The 17543-nt window shown below is 36.2% G+C and overlaps 1 protein-coding gene across 1 annotated transcript in view; it reads left to right on the top strand.

Annotated features, from left to right (window-relative positions):
* The window catches only part of DIPK1A (divergent protein kinase domain 1A), a 115849-nt gene that overhangs the window by 69733 nt on the left and 28573 nt on the right, over positions 1-17543 (top strand). The window contains exon 2 of the mRNA XM_027114347.1: positions 10298-10432. Coding sequence (XP_026970148.1) covers positions 10298-10432 — 135 coding nt within the window. The remainder of the gene's footprint in view (positions 1-10297; positions 10433-17543) is intronic.

The following is a 17543-nucleotide window of genomic DNA, read 5'->3' as shown; positions in this document are numbered from 1 at the left end:
TAGAAGTAGTCTTACATGGCTAAAATTTGAGGTGTTGCTTCTTTATGCCTATTTTTAAAACTTAATGTAAAATCATTTGAATAAGATCATAGATTTTCAGATTTGTTTTAAAAAAAAGTTATCACAGCGAGATCAAACAATATAAAATAAGAAAAAGTATCACTATTCTTTACAGTAGAAATGGTAGGAAAGTTTATTTCATCATTTATATATTTTCCATCTCCAGTGATTTTTCTTTATTTATAATAAGATATTGCCAATCATTTAGTCATAAAGAATTACTTATGTTATTTCCAGACAGATGTTGTATTTTTCTAATTAGTAGTAGTTTATGCCTTAAAGACTAAAATAAAATGATAGTGTCATACAAATTTGATTCTTTCAGCTGCTTAATTTTTGTTTTCATTTTACTGTGTAACCATAATACAAGTTTTCTCAGCCTTAGCACTATTGACATTTGGGCAGATAATTCTTAGTTGTGAAGGGCACTTCTGTGCATTGAAGGATGTTTAACAGCATCTCTGGCCTCTACCCACAAGACTCCAGTAGCACTCCCCTGTTCCAGACATTGCCAGGTATCCCCTGGGGGGAAAATTGACTCCAGTTGAGAATCACTGCTGTAGTGTATTTACTAAAATTCTTATCATGACTTTCAGGAGCATAATTTGGAATAAAGCAATGTACCACTAGTAGCTAGGCACAAAATCAGCAGAACAGAAAATCTGCTGGGCCATATTTTGCATAGTTCAGCAAAAATAAAAAGGTCAGAAACAGTAACTACATTTCTTAATCAAAGTCTAGATTGTCTAGGTAATTGGTATGGAACAGACCACTGGGAACATTTTAGTGAGTGCCACACAGGGAAATAAAATTAATTAATAGCTACAAGTGTCATTTATGGCTATTTTTTTAACCTTTATTTTAAAATGTGAAGCAGCAGGATCTGTAGAAATTAAAGAACACATAAATATATACTCAAATCAATCAATATGATACACCATATTAACAAATTGAAGGAGAAAAACCATATGATAATCTCAGTAGATGCAGAAAAGGCTTTCGACAAAATTCAACACCCATTTATGATAAAAACTCTGCAGAAAGTAGGCATAGAGGGAACCTACCTCAACATAATAAAGGCCATATATGACAAACCCACAGCCAACATCATTCTCAGTGGTGAAAAACTGAAACCATTTCCTCTAAGATAAGGAACAAGACAAGATTGCCCACTCTCACCACTATTAGTCAGCATAATTTTGGAAGTTTTAGCCAGAGCAATCAGAGAAGAAAAGGAAATAAAAGGAATCCAAATCAGAAAAGAAGTAAAACTCACTGTTTGCAGATGACATGATACTATACATAGAGAATCCTAAGGATGCTACCAGAAAACTAGAACTAATCAATGAATTTGGTAGAGTAGCAGGATACAAAATTAATGTACAGAAATCTCTTGCATTCCTCTACACTAATGATGAAAGATCTGAAAGAGAAATTAAGGAAACACTCCCATTTACCAGTGCAACAAAAAGAATAAAATACCTAGGAATAAACCTACCTAAGGAGACAAAAGACCTGTATGCAGAAAACTATAAGACACTGATGAAAGAAATTAAAGATGATACAAACTGATGGAGAGATATACCATGTTCCTGGATTGGAAGAATCAACATGGTGAAAATGACTATACTACCCAAAGCAATCTACAGATTCAATGCAATCACTATCAAACTACCAATGCATTTTTCACAAAACTGGAACAAAAAATTTCACAATTTATATGGAAACACAAAAGATCCCGAATAGTGAAAGCAATCTTGAGAAAGAAAAACGGAGCTGGAGGAATCAGGCTCCTGGACTTCACTCTATATTACAAAGCTACACTAATCAAGACAGTATGGTACTGGCACAAAAACAGAAAGATAGATCAATGGAACAGGATAGAAAGCCCAGAGATAAACCCACACACATATGATCACCTTATCTTTGATAAAGGAGGCAGGAATGTACAGTGGAGAAAGGACAGCCTTTTCAATAAGTGGTGCTGGGAAAACTGGACAGGTACATGTAAAAGTATGAGATTAGATCACTCCCTAACACCATACATAAAAATAAACTCTGGATTAAAGACCTAAATATAAGGCCAGAAACTATCAAACTCTTAGAGGAAAACATAGGCAGAACACTCTATGACATAAATCACAACAAGATCCTTTTTGACCCACCTCCTAGAGAAATGGAAATAAAAACAAAAATAAGCCAATGGGACCTAATGAAACTTAAAAGCTTTTGCACAGCAAAGGAAACCATAAACAAGACGAAAAGACAACCCTCAGCATGGGAGAAAATATTTGCAAATGAAGCAACTGACAGGATTAATCTCCAAAATATACAAGCAACTCATGCAACTCAATATCAAAAAAACAAATAACCCAATCCAAAAATGGGCAGAAGACCTAAATAGACATTTCTCCAAAGAAGATATACAGATTGCCAACAAACACATGAAAGGATGCTCAACATCACTAATCATTAGAGAAATGCAAATCAAAACTACAATGAGATATCATCTCACACCAGTCAGAATGGCCATCATCAAAAAATCTACAAACAGTAAACGCTTGAGAGGGTGTGGAGAAAGGGAACCCTCTTTCTCTGTTGGTGAATGTAAATTGATACAGCCACTATGGAGAACAGTATGGAGGTTCCTTAAAAAACTACAAATAGAACTACCATGTGACCCAGCAATCCCAGTACTGGGCATATACCCTGAGAAAACCATAATTCAAAAAGACACATGTACCACAATGTTCATTGCAGCACTATTTACAATAGCCAGGACATGGAAGCAACCTAAGTGTCCATCAACAGATGAATGGATAAAGAAGATGTGGCACAAACATACAATGGAATATTATTCAGCCATAAAAAGAAACGAAATTGAATTATTTGTAGTGAGGTGGATGGACCTAGAGTCTGTCATACAGAGTGAAGTACGTCAGAAAGAGAAAAACAAATACCGTATGCTAACACATATATATGGAATCTAAAAAGAAAAATGGTTCTGGTGAGCCTAGGGGCAGGCAGGAATAAAGACACAGACGTAGAGAATGAACTTGAGGACACGGGGAGGGGGAAGGGTAACCTGGGACGAAGTGAGAGAGTAGCATTGACATATACACACTACCAAATGTAAAATAGATAGCTAGTGGGAAGCAGCTGCATAGCACAGGGAGATCAGCTCCGTGCTTTGTGACCACCTAGAGGGGTGGGATAGAGAGGGTGGGAGGGAGATGCAAAAGGGAGGGGATATATGTATAAGTATAACTGATTCACTTTGTTGTACAGCAGAAACTAACACAACATTGTAAAGCAATTATACTCCAATAAAGATGTTAAAAAAAAAAAGAACACATGAAGGTCCTTATACTATTTTGTGTTACTGTCAAATCACGGTAAGTTCCGTGGCATGCTGGAATAAAAACGTGTTTCACTCCTTTTGTCATTATATGTACAACAGGTGATGCCCAGTGCCCTGCTGGGAACGTCATTAATTCAACTTCCTCTCCAAAATTTTTGACATTCTGTGTCATGATGAACACTCAGCGGGCAAGCCAGTTTACAGGGTGTTTTTCCATTTAAACATATGCCAGGGAAAAAATTTAACGTAGCTATTTGAGAGAAAAGCAAAATGATTCCAAGTTTTATTAAACTGCCTCTGCAGGAGGGAGAAATACATAAGTCTTAGTTGCCGGCATCTATTAAGCTCAATATGCATTTGAAAGCTAATAGAAATCATTGATGGAGAGTCCAGAGGGTAGTTGACATTACTAGGCTTCTTGAGGTAGGTGTCAAGAAGAAGGTAAGACAGGACCAAATTCTGAACACTAAGAGAGAACCCTACTCACCATGTCTGTGTTGTTTCCTTTGCTCTGCGACTTCTACCTGCTGTGGAGCAAGGCAGGAAGGAAAAAAGAAAATATTCTTTTACATTGTATTGCATTTTAAGGTCTTCCTTGACTTTTTACTGAATGAATTGAAATTAATCTTCTTTTAAAACCCTATCTCAGTGTTAATATAGGGTTGGACTTGTCACGCAGGTGGGTGATTGTAACTTTATTGCCATTAAAAGATTTCAAATTGCATTCATGCTTCTTTGTGCACGTAAAGAAAAATGGACAAAATAATGGAAGATTGATATTTCCTTAAGTCTGCTGTTTAATTCTGATGTCTGCTCTTCTACAATGCTGTGTTTCTAATCATACACAGTTTAGTGATATCTAGGAGTATATAGTTGTTGGCCATAAATAAAAATCACAAAGTTGGTTTAAAAAAAAAAAAAGATTGGCTTTTCTTTTAGCTTTCCTAAAATAAAATGGTTTCAATAATTTTATTCAGTAACTTCTTGATTCCTACATTTGTATTATATTATTTCAGATTTTACATGTCCATCAGTTTCATGTGGAATTTATTATTTTTTTAATAAATTTATTTATTTATTGGCTGTGTTGGGTCTTTGTTGCTGTGCATGGGCTTTCTCTAGTTGCGGCGAGCGGGGGCTACTCTTTGTTGCAGTGTGCGGGCTTCTCGTTGTGGTGGCTTCTCTTTGTTGTGGAGCATGGCTCTAGGCACGCGGGTTGCAGTAGTTGCGGTGCATGGGCTCAGTAGTTGTGGTTTGCAGTCTCTAGAGCGCAGGTTCGGTATTTGTGGCACACGGGCTTAGTTGCTCCGCAGCATGTGGGATCTTCCAGGACCAGGGCTCGAACCCATGTCCCCTGCATTGGCAGGCGGATTCTTTTTTTTTTTTTTTTTTACATCTTTATTGGAGTAAAGTTGCTTTACAATGGTGTGCTAGTTTCTGCTTTATATCAAAGTGAATCAGTTATACATATGTTCCTATATCTCTTCCCTCTTGCGTCTCCCTCCCTCCCTCCCACCCTCCCTATCCCACCCCTCTAGGTGGTCAGAAAGCACGGAGCTGATCTCCCTGTGCTATGCGGCTGCTTCCCACTAGCTATCTATTTTACGTTTGGTAGTGTATATATGTCCATGCCACTCTCTCGCTTTGTCACAGCTTACCCTTCCCCCTCCCGATATCCTCAAGTCCATTCTCTAGTAGGTCTGTGTCTTTATTCCTGTCTTACCCCTAGGTTCTTTGTGACATTTTTTTTCTTAAATTCCATATATATATGTTAGCATACGGTATTTGTCTTTCTCTTTCTGACTTACTTCACTCTGTATGACAGACTCTAGGTCCATCCACCTCATTACAAGTAGCTCAATTTTGTTTCTTTTTATGGCTGAGTAATATTCCATTGTATATATGTACCACATCTTCTTTATCCATTCATCCGATGACGGACACTTAGGTTGTTTCCATCTCATGGCTATTGTAAATAGAGCTGCAATGAACATTGTGGTACATGACTCTTTTTGAATTATGGTTTTCTCAGGGTATATGCCCAGTAGTGGGATTGCTGGGTCATATGGTAGTTCTATTTGTAGTTTTTTAAGGAACCTCCATACTGTTCTCCATAGTGGCTGTACCAATTCACATTCCCACTAGCAGTGCAAGAGGGTTCCCTTTTCTCCACACTCTCTCCAGCATTTATTGTTTCTAGATTTTTTGATGATGGCCATTCTGACTGGTGTGAGATGATATCTCATTGTAGTTTTGATTTGCATTTCTCTAATGATTAGTGATGTTGAGCATTCTTTCATGTGTTTGTTGGCAGTCTGTATATCTTCTTTGGAGAAATGTCTATTTAGGTCTTCTGCCCATTTTTGGTTTGGGTTTTTGTTTTTTTGTTATTAAGCTGCATGAGCTGCTTATAAATTTTGGAGATTAATCCTTTGTCAGTTGCTTCATTTGCAAATATTTTCTCCCATGCTGAGGGTTGTCTTTTGGTCTTCTTTATGGTTACCTTTGCTGTGCAAAAGCTTTTAAGTTTCATTAGGTCCCATTGGTTTATTTTTGTTTTTATTTCCATTTCTCTAGGAGGTGGGTCAAAAAGGATCTTGCTGTGATTTATGTCATAGAGTGTTCTGCCTATGTTTTCCTCTAAGAGTTTGATAGTTTCTGGCCTTACATTTAGGTCTTTAATCCATTTTGAGTTTATTTTTATGTATGGTGTTAGGGAGTGATCTAATCTCATACTTTTACATGTACCTGTCCAGTTTTCCCAGCACCACTTATTGAAGAGGCTGTCCTTTCTCCACTGTACATTCCTGCCTCCTTTATCAAAGATAAGGTGATCATATGTGCATGGGTTTATCTCTGGGCTTTCTATCCTGTTCCATTGATCTATCTTTCTGTTTTTGTGCCAGTACCATACTGTCTTGATTAGTGTAGCTTTGTAATATAGAGTGAAGTCCAGGAGCCTGATTCCTCCAGCTCCATTTTTCCTTCTCAAGATTGCTTTGACTATTCGGGGTCTTTTGTGTTTCCATACAAATTGTGAAATTTTTTGCTCTAGTTCTGTGAAAAATGCCAGTGGTAGTTTGATAGGGATTGCATTGAATCTGTAGATTGCTTTGGGTAGTAGAGTCATTTTCACAATGTTGATTCTTCCAATACAAGAACATGGTATATCTCTCCATTTATTTGTATCATCTTTAATTTCTTTCATCAGTGTCTTATAATTTTCTGCATACAGGTCTTTTGTCTCCTTAGGTAGGTTTATTCCTAGATATTTTATTCTTTTTGTTGCAGTGGTAAATGGGAGTGTTTTCTTGATTTCACTTTCAGATTTTTCATCATTAGTGTATAGGAACGCCAGAGATTTCTGTGCATTAATTTTGTATCCTGCTACTTTACCAAATTCATTGATTAGCTCTAGTAGTTTTCTGGTAGCATCTTTAGGATTCTCTATGTATAGTATCATGTCATCTGCAAACAGTGACAGCTTTACCTCTTCTTTTCCGATTTGGATTCCTTTTATTTCCTTTTCTTCTCTGATTGCTGTGGCTAAAACTTCCAAAACTATGTTGAATAAGAGTGGTGAGAGTGGGCAACCTTGTCTTGTTCCTGATCTTACTGGAAATGCTTTCAGTTTTTCACCATTGAGGACGATGTTGGCTGTGGGTTTGTCATATGTGGCCTTTATTATGTTGAGGAAAGTTTCCTCTATGCCTACTTTCTGCAGGGTTTTTATCATAAATGGGTGTTGAATTTTGTCAAAAGCTTTCTCTGCATCTACTGAGATGATCATATGGTTTTTCTCCTTCAATTTGTTAATACAGTGTGTCACGTTGATTGATCTGCGTATATTGAAGAATCCTTGAATTCCTGCAATAAACCCCACTTGATCATGGTGTATGATCCTTTTAATGTGCTGTTGGATTCTGTTTGCCAGTATTTTGTTTAGGATTTTTGCATCTGTGCTCATCAGTGATATTGACCTGTAGTTTTCTTTCTTTGTGACATCCATGTCTGGTTTTTGTATCAGGGTGATGGTGGCCTTGTAGAATGAGTTTGGGAGTGTTCCTCCCTCTTCTGTATTTTGGAAGAGTTTGAGAAGGATAGGTGTTAGCTCTTCTCTAAATGTTTGATAGAATTCGCCTGTGAAGCCATCTGGTCCTGGGATTTTGTTTGTTCGAAGATTTTTAATGACAGTCTCAATTTCAGTGCTTGTGATTGGTCTGTTCATATTTTCTATTTCTTCCTGGTTCAGTCTCGGCAGGTTGTGGCAGGTGGATTCTTAACCACTGCCCCACCAGGGAAGTCCCTCATGTGGAATTTATTTTGATATACGATATGTTTTAGGTATTTAAATATGCTATTTCCAAATGATTAACAGTTGTCTCATCATCTTTTATTAAATAATCTTTCTCTAGTGGCCAAAAAAAAAAAAAAAAGATTGAACTTCTAAAAGTAAAATCATGCCATGCTACAGTTGTTCAAGAACCCTCTTAACTGTATTAAGGGTACTTGTATGGTAGATTTATAACTTGTTTGTCCCTTTAACTGGAGATGTTCTACAAGTGCCTAAGGCAGCATCTGACACTTAGTAGACAATAAATAGTTGCTGAATGAATGTGTGGGAAGGGGGTGTCTTGGTGTGGAAGTATTCCTTATCGCACAACATAAAAAAAATGTTAAAAAAGTAGAGAAAAACATGTACAAAAGAAGGCATGTAACTGTCACCCAGCTTGAACAGTTACCAACTCACGGCCAATTTTGTTTTAATAATACCCCACCTACTTTTCCCTCCCCATATTATTTTGAGGCAAATACCAGATATTATTTCACTCATAAATATTTCGATGTCTATCTCTAAAAGATAAGGTCTCTTTTCTTTAAACATTACATTATTACACCAGAAAAATTAAATTAATGCCTTAACAACATCAGGTATCCTGTCAGTCTTCAAGTTTTCAATTGTCTCATAAATGTCATTTTCTTTTACAGTTTTACATTTGAATCAGGACTCAGAAAAGATCCACAGGTTGTGATTATTTAATATGCAATATTTCTTATGTATTTTTTGATCTTTGGTTTTCCCATCTTCTCTCTATTTTCTCCCTTGTATTTTATTTGTTGAAGAACTGGGTTGTTTGTACTTCAGCACTTCCCACAGCCTAGAGTTTGCTGATTGTATCCTAATAGTGTCACTTACTTAACTGTCACTTATATTCCTCTGTCTCCTGTATTTCCTGTAAACTGGTAAGGCTTAATCAGATTCAGATTCAGTTTTCTTTTTGGCAAGCCCAAAAAGAAGGTGGTGGCCAAACCATAATGACAGCATTATTGGCTTTTTGTTCAGTGCCTTTGCAAATTGATTTTGCTATTTGTTGAGTATTTTCTATGTGCCTTGCAATGTGCTTATGTTCTATAGGCATTATGTCATTTAATCATATTTAAGCTTCATAATACTAATACATATCAATTTCTCTCTGATGACTAGACCTCTTATCAGGGCCAAGTAATCTTAAATGTCTTTCAAACAAACCCCTTTGTGTAAACCCCATTGTCATTTATGTGATTTAATTTGGAATTCTATATGAACTTTCTTTTTACTGAATTCATTTACAGCTATACAAAAATAACTTGCATTAAAGGCATTTTTTAAAATATTTTAATAATAAAGCTCAAAGACCTATCATATAATTGTGAATTCGTTGTACTCAAGCCTTTTGGTACTGGGATTCACATCTGTTAACCTCACAGAGACCGATATCTAAACCGCAAATAAAGCCAACAGAATTCAGTATTTCCTGAGTCTCTTTTTCCTCTGCACTCATTGTCTTCTGCAGATGCATTTACGTCTCTTTCATCTCTTTCTGCTTTCTTTGCATGCTCACAGTATCCTACTGTTGCCCAGTGTGAGAAACTGACTTGTGATTGTAAAAGCAAAACTAGCCTTTCGTTGTTTGTTTACGTATCTTTATTTTGCTCAATTCTCCCCATAGTCCTAAATTCAGTTGTTTATAAAACCAGACCACTGGCGTTCCAGACTCAAAAAATAAATATCAAATTATCTTGACTAGCTGACATTTTGAAGATTAAACTGTTTGATATGTGGTTGATGGAGAAAAAGCACTAACTGACCCGAGTCACAATTAGATACCAGAGCACTAAGAGCAAAACAGTGCAAAGAGGATCCTGTTGTGCAGCCTTACAGACTGACATGCAGGGCGTATTTTATTCTTTATATATCTTAACCTTTCTTCTCCTTTAATAGTTGTAACTTTCTCCTTAAGTTTCCAGAATATCTATTAGGTGAAGCATTTGATTAGTTGAATAGGAGGAACAGAAAGCATTGGTGAATACAGCAGGGAAATAGGAATCAATGTGAATAATTTCTTACTCTGGTTGTACCTCACTGTGAGACATTAGACAAGTAGCCAAATTCTCTGTTCTTATTTCTTAAAACACAATTATTTTACCATGCTTATTCATGAAGAACTTTAAGATTCTTATTTGAAACACTCTTCTGTAAGCTTGTAGTAAGTGGGAATTTTGTCTTTCTTTACCTGATCTTACTGGGTGCCCAGGGTAGCATGGTGCACGTGCTTGTGCTTAATGAGTAGGTTTGGATGCTGGTGGTATTTGAAAGGTTATACATTTTAAAGGGTATTTTGTTCCCTTTTCCTTGGCAAGACCAAGGAGCTTCCTTTTCTAAGACCAGTTGTGTTTGGACTAAGTGAAAGTACACTTTGTTCTAGGAGAATTGCCATATGAAAGCCTAGAATATATACTGAGTTCTTCCAAGAAAGGGGGAAAAGTCATGTTCTAGGACAGTGAATGCTGACTTGGTGCTGAATGAATGATTGTTATGTGCTCTTTTACTTACAGGCTCGCTTCTCATATGTGCGAATGAAATATCTTTTCTTTTCCTGGTTGGTGGTTTTTGTTGGAAGCTGGATTATATATGTGCAATACTCTACGTATACAGAACTATGCAGAGGAAAGGACTGTAAGAAAATAATAGTAAGTATTTTTTATTTTCTAGTGTATGGAAAAACCTATTGTTAATTGAAGTACAGTTGATTTACAATGTTGTGCCAATCTCTGCTGTACAGCACAGTGACTCAGTTATACACATAGAGACATTCTTTTTTTTATATTCTTTTCCATTATGGCTTATCCTGGGAGATTGGATATAGTTCCCTGTGCTATACAGTAGGACCTTGTTGTTTATCCATTCTAAATTTAATAACACATTAAAAAACCTATATTAATAACACATTATATTTACTACTATATACATGCTAAAATTTTTTTTCAAAAAGTAAAAGTTAATTTGATTTTGAGTTGTGCTGAACTTCTTAGCATTTTGATATGACCAAGTTAGTAGGACTGTTCCCCACTTTGAAAAATCCAGTATTCAGAAATCTGAATATGTGATACAGACTAGTGTGAAAGCATCCTTATTACAAAGAGGGATTTTTGTTTTTCAAATATACTTGAAGTTTAGTTTACTGTAATCAGATGGGTTTTTAAAAAAAATAAATTATTTATTTTTGGCTGTGTTGGGTCTTTGTTGCTGCGTGCGGGCTTTCTCTAGTTGTGGCGAGCCGGGTCTACTCTTCCTTACGGTGTGTGGGCTTCTCATTGTGGTGGCTTCTCTTTGTTACCCAGCCCGGGCTCTAGGCGCACGGGCTTCAGTAGTTGTGGCACATGGGCTTAGTTGCTCTGCGGCATGTAAGATCCTCCCAGACCAGGGATTGAACCCGTGTCCCCTGCATTGGCAGGCGGATTCTCAACCACTGCGTCACCAGGGAAGCCCAGTCAGATGGGTTTTTAAATATTTATAGTATGAAAGTGTTATTTGCAGGCAACCTTTCTGGAACACATCTTTTGAATAAATGGAGTCATTCTCGAATACTGAAAATTTACCTAAAAAGCATATAAGTGTATTTAATTTCTATCCTAATTACTGGATGTATCTCAGGAAAATCGCTCTATCAGTCTAAGATTTCTAGAAAATCCAGGATAAGTAAATTTAACTCCTTGTTTTCTGCTGATATCTTCTATATAAATAATATTAAAACATTTCATATGAGAATTATATTTCTGATATAATAGTGGTTGGGATCCCAATTATTATAATTTGTTAACAATTCTATAATTATTGAGTGGTTACTCTTTAACTAGGCCAGTGGTGCTAGGGGTGTGCATTTAGCAAGAAAGAAGATATCCTGACCTTACGAACTTAGAGTCTAGCAGGGAAGAAAATGAATAATTACAGTAAGGTAAAATAAATATTACAGTAGCAAATGTCTCCCCATAAGACAGGGAGAGCTGAACCTTTCCAAAGTTCTAAGAAAATAAAAATCAATTTAATTCCGGCTACTCAGTCAGGATAAAAAATTTAAAAAAACAACAGCAAAACCAAAAAACCATTATTCCCCAGGAGTATTACAGCCTCTTAACTAGGCAGGGGAGAAATTACTAATATAAGAAGCAAGGGAATTAATTAACAAAGAAGAGTCCCAAATCAAGGAGGGTTGAAAGATGTCAATCTTATGTTCATTCCAATGGGCCATTCCAGATCCTTGAGGAATTTTACTAGGAGGAACCTCTGGAGCCAGACAATACACTGGGTACTTTACATGGTCATTAGTACTTAAAATAATACTGTGAAAGCCCCCCAAGCCCACTTTACAAATAAAGAAATATGGCTAGCAGAAAAATTTGCCTGTGTTGGTGGAGCCAGAATTTGATCCTAGTTCTGTCTCTATAGAAAGCTCATGCTCTTTCTGCTACCCAATGTCAGAAAAGACTGATAAAGGAAGTTATAGATTAATGAAGCTAACAAAATCCCCCACAAAACTCACCAGCTCACCTTCAATGAAGAAGAAAGAAGTTATAGAATCAACTATAACATATAAATAACCAAAACTATTTGAAATGTTTATTTCCTTTTTTTTTTTTAGGTCACCTTTCTCACACATTAAAGTGTACACATTAAAGTGTATTCCATGATCAGATGTATTTGAAAACAGAAGGTTAAACAAATATAAATAACTGACTTTACTGGGGACTTCTCAGGATCTTTAATATTCTAGTGTGCATTCTGCATCTCCAGAGAAAGCAAATATACTTGATTAGGAAAAAAATCCATCTCCACTGCAGCCCTCCCAGGAAGACTTATTAACATCATCTGGTTATGTTAGAAGTACTGTTCTAGAGATTAAGCCCAAATGAAATAGACATGGTTTTATCTGTTTTAATACTATAGCCTTTAAAATGTTAGGCATATATTGGTACATATTCTGTTATGGGTGAATTATAGTTGAAGTACCATATTATTTTCCTTTAAGTTCACTTTAATTGATAAAGAATGGAAGCAGAATATAATTCTAGCATAATTTAATGGTTATCATTCTTAAAACTTGAAAATAATGAAAATGTTTTCTGAGCCTAAAATATACCCTTTTTCCTAAGACTGGCTTTAAAAAAAATTGTAGTTTCTCTGCATTTGGGAATTATGTTCTTAAAACTTACCACAACTAGTAGTACTAAGACCAGTAGTACTAAGATAGTACTGATATGGCATAGGAATTGTCTGATTAGAACTAAAAAGCAGGCAGAGAAAATATTTTTAAAGTATATGTTAAAGCTTCAAAGAGCTAACAAGATAGTGAGGAATTACTTGATCAAGATCTGGGAGAGGATAAGATTTAAGAGAGGTGAGCCTAGATTTTGTGGCTGTGTTTGCCTGGAAATGTATGACCTGAAATACAGTCTTATGGGGCTAGGAAGATAAAATATAGTCCATTTTCTACCAAGAGTGGGACCCTGGTACACCATGCTTTGGGCTGAGATTCCAAAGGACTGAACACCAAGAGTGAAGGTGAGCTAAAAGAACCTCAGAGAGGCAAGCTGACTTTGTAGCTTCTTTTTCGCTTGAGGAATTTGCTGATGCTGGGCATGAGCAGGGTTCTGAGAACCAGGACTGTATACTGGGAGAGTGCTGCTGCTGGGGATAAGAAACCAGCAAGCTTTTATAGAAAACTAAGGGAGCCTCAAGCATAAAGCCAGTTATCCTGTTGGGATATTTGCCAAATCCTGGGGCTTTACAGAGTGGGAGGCTAGAAAAATCTCATTGGAAAGCCTTTGAAAAGCAGACGTTTTGGCAGTCTCACAAGATACAGACTAGTGTTATGAACCTTCCAGGGGGAGAAACTTCAATGAATTCCCAAGCTCTTAGTTAAAAATCCTGGAGGGCTATGCTCTTGGAATAGAGATGAGTCAAAAATAGATTGACCTTTACCAGAGGTACAATTCAGCCTGCACTCAGCACAGCCCCTCATTGGATTAAGGCAATCAGCTACCATTATATGTGCCTACTAGAGGGAAGGGAAATCCTCTCTGGAGGCATTATGTAGACAATTACAGAGCATGCCAAAAGACAAGATGACATGACTGAAAACCAAGAAATAAACATGGACAATAGAAGCAGATCCACAGATGACCTAGATATTGGTGTCATCCTAAAAGGATTTTAAAATAACTATGTTCATGTTCAAGTAAATAGGAAAATAGGTAGAGAATATAAATAAAACAATGGATAATTTCAACAGGGAATTGAAATGTATTTAAGAGAATCAGGAAGATAATATGGAAGTTCTTCAAAAAGTTAAATATAGAATTACCAGTAATTCCACTTCTAGGTATGTACTCAAAAGAAATGAAAGCAGGGACTTAAACAGATACTTGCACACCAATGTTCATAGCAGCATTATTCACAGTAGCCAAAAAGTGGAAACTCTCTAATGTTCATTAACAGAGGAATGCATAAACAAAATGTGATATATACATACAATGGAATATTATTCAACCTTTAAAAAGAATGAAATTCTAATGCATACCACAATATGGAGGAACCTCGAAAATACTATGCTAAATGATATAAGCTAGATGCAAAAGGACAAATGTTGTATGTGTCCACTTACATGAGGTACCTAGAATAACAGTTACATATAAATTGGGAAAAGGGTAAAAGGAGCTAAAATGTTTAAAATCCTTATCATATTGCAGAGTAGGGGAAAAGTATTAATTAACTTTAGACATGCTAATTCAACTATGTATTTGTTATTTCTAGGATAGCCTCTGGAATAGAAAAAGAGTGTATCATTTCCAAACTAATATAGGAAAAATGGAATAAATAACAAAAGAACACTCAGTCCTAAAGAAGGCAATAAAGAAAAAGAAACATAACAGGCAGAAGAAGTAGAAAACACATAATAAGGTGATAGATGTCACAAATTGAATTCCCTGGGAAACAGACTCAGAGACTGAGATTTACCTGAAGGAAGTTTATTGGGATGGGCTTTTGAGGTTAACATCTGTAGGGGAGTGAGGAAGGAAGATAGACCAGAATGAGAAGTTTAAACTGCAGTACAGTAGTAATAAAAGCATCAGTTGATTCTACAGGGAACCTGGGGTTGGGATGGCCTTGCAAAGGTCCAGGCCTTTATACCTCCCTCACTGACCAGTCATTGTATACAGTTTTCCATCCTCTCCCACCCTCCCTAAAGGGGATATGACTTTGGGTAAGGCTGTATTCCAGCTGAGGCCAAGTCCCAAAGAAAGATTCAGCTGAGAGCTGTTGACTGCCTATATGCTCAGCAGCTGAGGGAATGAGTGTTCCATTTCTAGAGGAAATATGGGTGGCTTAACACGGCACTGACTGTAGTATATCTAAACCCAAATATGTTGGTAATTACATTAAATGTAAAGGGACCAAATGCTTCAGTTAAAAGACAAAGATTGTAAAAAAAAAAAAAAAGACCAAGATTGTCAGACTGTGTTAAAATTTAAAAACAACTATATGATATTTATAAGATACACATCTAAAATATAAAGATGCAGATAGATTGAAAGTAAAAGAATAGGAAAACATTCATGCAAATTCTAGAAGCAGGGATGTTTAGAGGAAAAACCATGGCTATATATATTTATGTAAGTTTTATATTACACAGACTATACCTCTTTTTTAAAGTCTGAATCAGCCCTTACTGGCTTGAAATACAGTTCCTTGTAAATTTGCTTGTCCCGGATGGCAGTTTTACAATAGCTGCTAAGTAATTGTCTAGCCTTTTCATAAATTATGGCAATATCCATGCTTACTTGTTCTGGTCCTAGTAATTCGTGGTTTGAAATGTGGAGTCTGATTGTCTCTCTCCCTCTGTATTACTCTATAGATTGTTCTCTTAAGTGGAATGAACTGAACAGAGCATATAATAAGATGGCTGTTTTCAGTTTGGGATATAAATATATAAAACTGCATTATCTCAAAACCACATTTAGCAAAAACATGCTTGCCAAAGGATTATAGTATCTTGTGTATAAACTCTGAACAGATTTCCTTCAAAATCCTCAGTCAATTTCATCTTAGCGAACTAAGGAAGATGATAAAGAGACACAGAAGATCCAAAAGTAGCCCTACAAATATTGTTTGCTAAAGATTAACAATGAGGGTTCTTTTCTTCCTTTGAAAGTTGGCAGCTTAGCTTTTAACTTTTATCAAGTTTTTTTTCTCATTTTTAATAATTTATTTTCAAGGTAATTACTATCACATAGGAATCATATTAAAAGTATAGTCCATTTTAAAAGAGACATCGATCAACAAATATTTCTTGAACACTTACTACATGTTAGTCATTATTCTAGGTGCTGTTGATACAGTAGTAAGCAGAGTCCACGTCTGGAGGAGCTTATATTCTGGTAGCAGAATATGAATAATAAAGACAAAAACAAATATATGACTTCACGTACTGAGAAGTGCAGTGAGAAAGGATATAATAGTAGTATTTAGTAGAGAATGGCAAAGGCATCTTATCTTGACCAGAGTGGTTGGGACAGGCTTCCCTGAGAAGAGGGCATTTTGAATTGAAACCTGGTGAGAAGGAAACAGTTGTGTATCTGGGCAAAAAGCATGTATGGAGAAAGGACAGTGAGTGCAAATGCCCAAAGAACAGAGCAAGTTTGGGAAATACAACCGGTTTCATGTGTGACTTATGAAAATCTGTCTCATTACTTTAGTCATATCAGTACATTATAAAACCTTGTATATTAATGGTACGGTACACCAAGTATGAGGAACTTCTTGATTACGAGTACTCAACTATATCGTGTTAGGCTACTGGAAAAAATACTAGCCTGGAGTCAAAGAACCAGCCTTACCCTTTCTTGTGGTCTGTTGTATGGTTTTGAATAAGTGACTTCATTTCATTGATTTGCTATTAATTCCATTGTACAGGTGAGAAAAGTATTTCTGCCTTACCTGCATCACAGATTTTATGAGGGTAAAGTGGAAGTGAATCAATTAAGCTGAATGATACTCTGACATATCTATTTCTCTTGTTTTAAAATAAATGTTTATTTTATCCCACAATATGAAAAACAAAGAAGTTTCTTGGGCAGCTAAAGTATCTGACATATCTGTTGAATACAGAGGAGGTTCTCAAGTCCTTGACTTGATTTCACTTGGCTTGGGGCACCTACCCTAGTATTTGTAGCCCCTGTAACCAATTGTACTTCAGAAGTTTCCCCAGAAGATTGCTGTGGCGCTCCCATTTAGAGCATCGCCTCCAAGGTGAGAACATTGTTTAGGTTAGGAATGACAGGTGATCAACAGCACAGAGTGTGATAATCAGTTTACTTATGTTTAAGAATAATGGTCTGTCTAAGCTTACATAGCTTTCTTCTTTCTGTATATCTCTGTCTCTGTCTTTTCACCTTTCCGTCTGTTTGTGTGTGATGGGTCATGTCTATTGCAGTAGTTAAGTGCATAAGCACTGGAATAAATGAGGTTCAGGTTTGAGTTCTGGGTTTGCCATTCCTTAGCTGTATAGGTTAGGCAAATTATTTAGCCTCTATAAAATTGGGATTAAAATGAGGATTTTAATATTCTCAGGTGGTTGTGAGTTCACGTATTAAAAGGCTTAATACAACACTTAACTCTTGACACATAGTAAGTGCTCAATAAATTATTATTCTTATTATTTCAAGTTTATGCCTTTGAATCGGACTGGGACAATAAGACATATACATACACACATACATACATGACATTATACGATCAGTTGTA

Source organism: Aethalodelphis obliquidens, unplaced genomic scaffold (genome assembly GCF_003676395.1).
Source record: "Aethalodelphis obliquidens isolate GAN/ISIS:26980383/991018 unplaced genomic scaffold, ASM367639v1 scaffold13, whole genome shotgun sequence".
Lineage (NCBI taxonomy): Eukaryota > Metazoa > Chordata > Mammalia > Artiodactyla > Delphinidae > Aethalodelphis > Aethalodelphis obliquidens.
The sequence above is the reverse complement of the archived record's forward strand: the minus strand, read 5'-3'. Positions and strand labels throughout refer to the sequence as shown.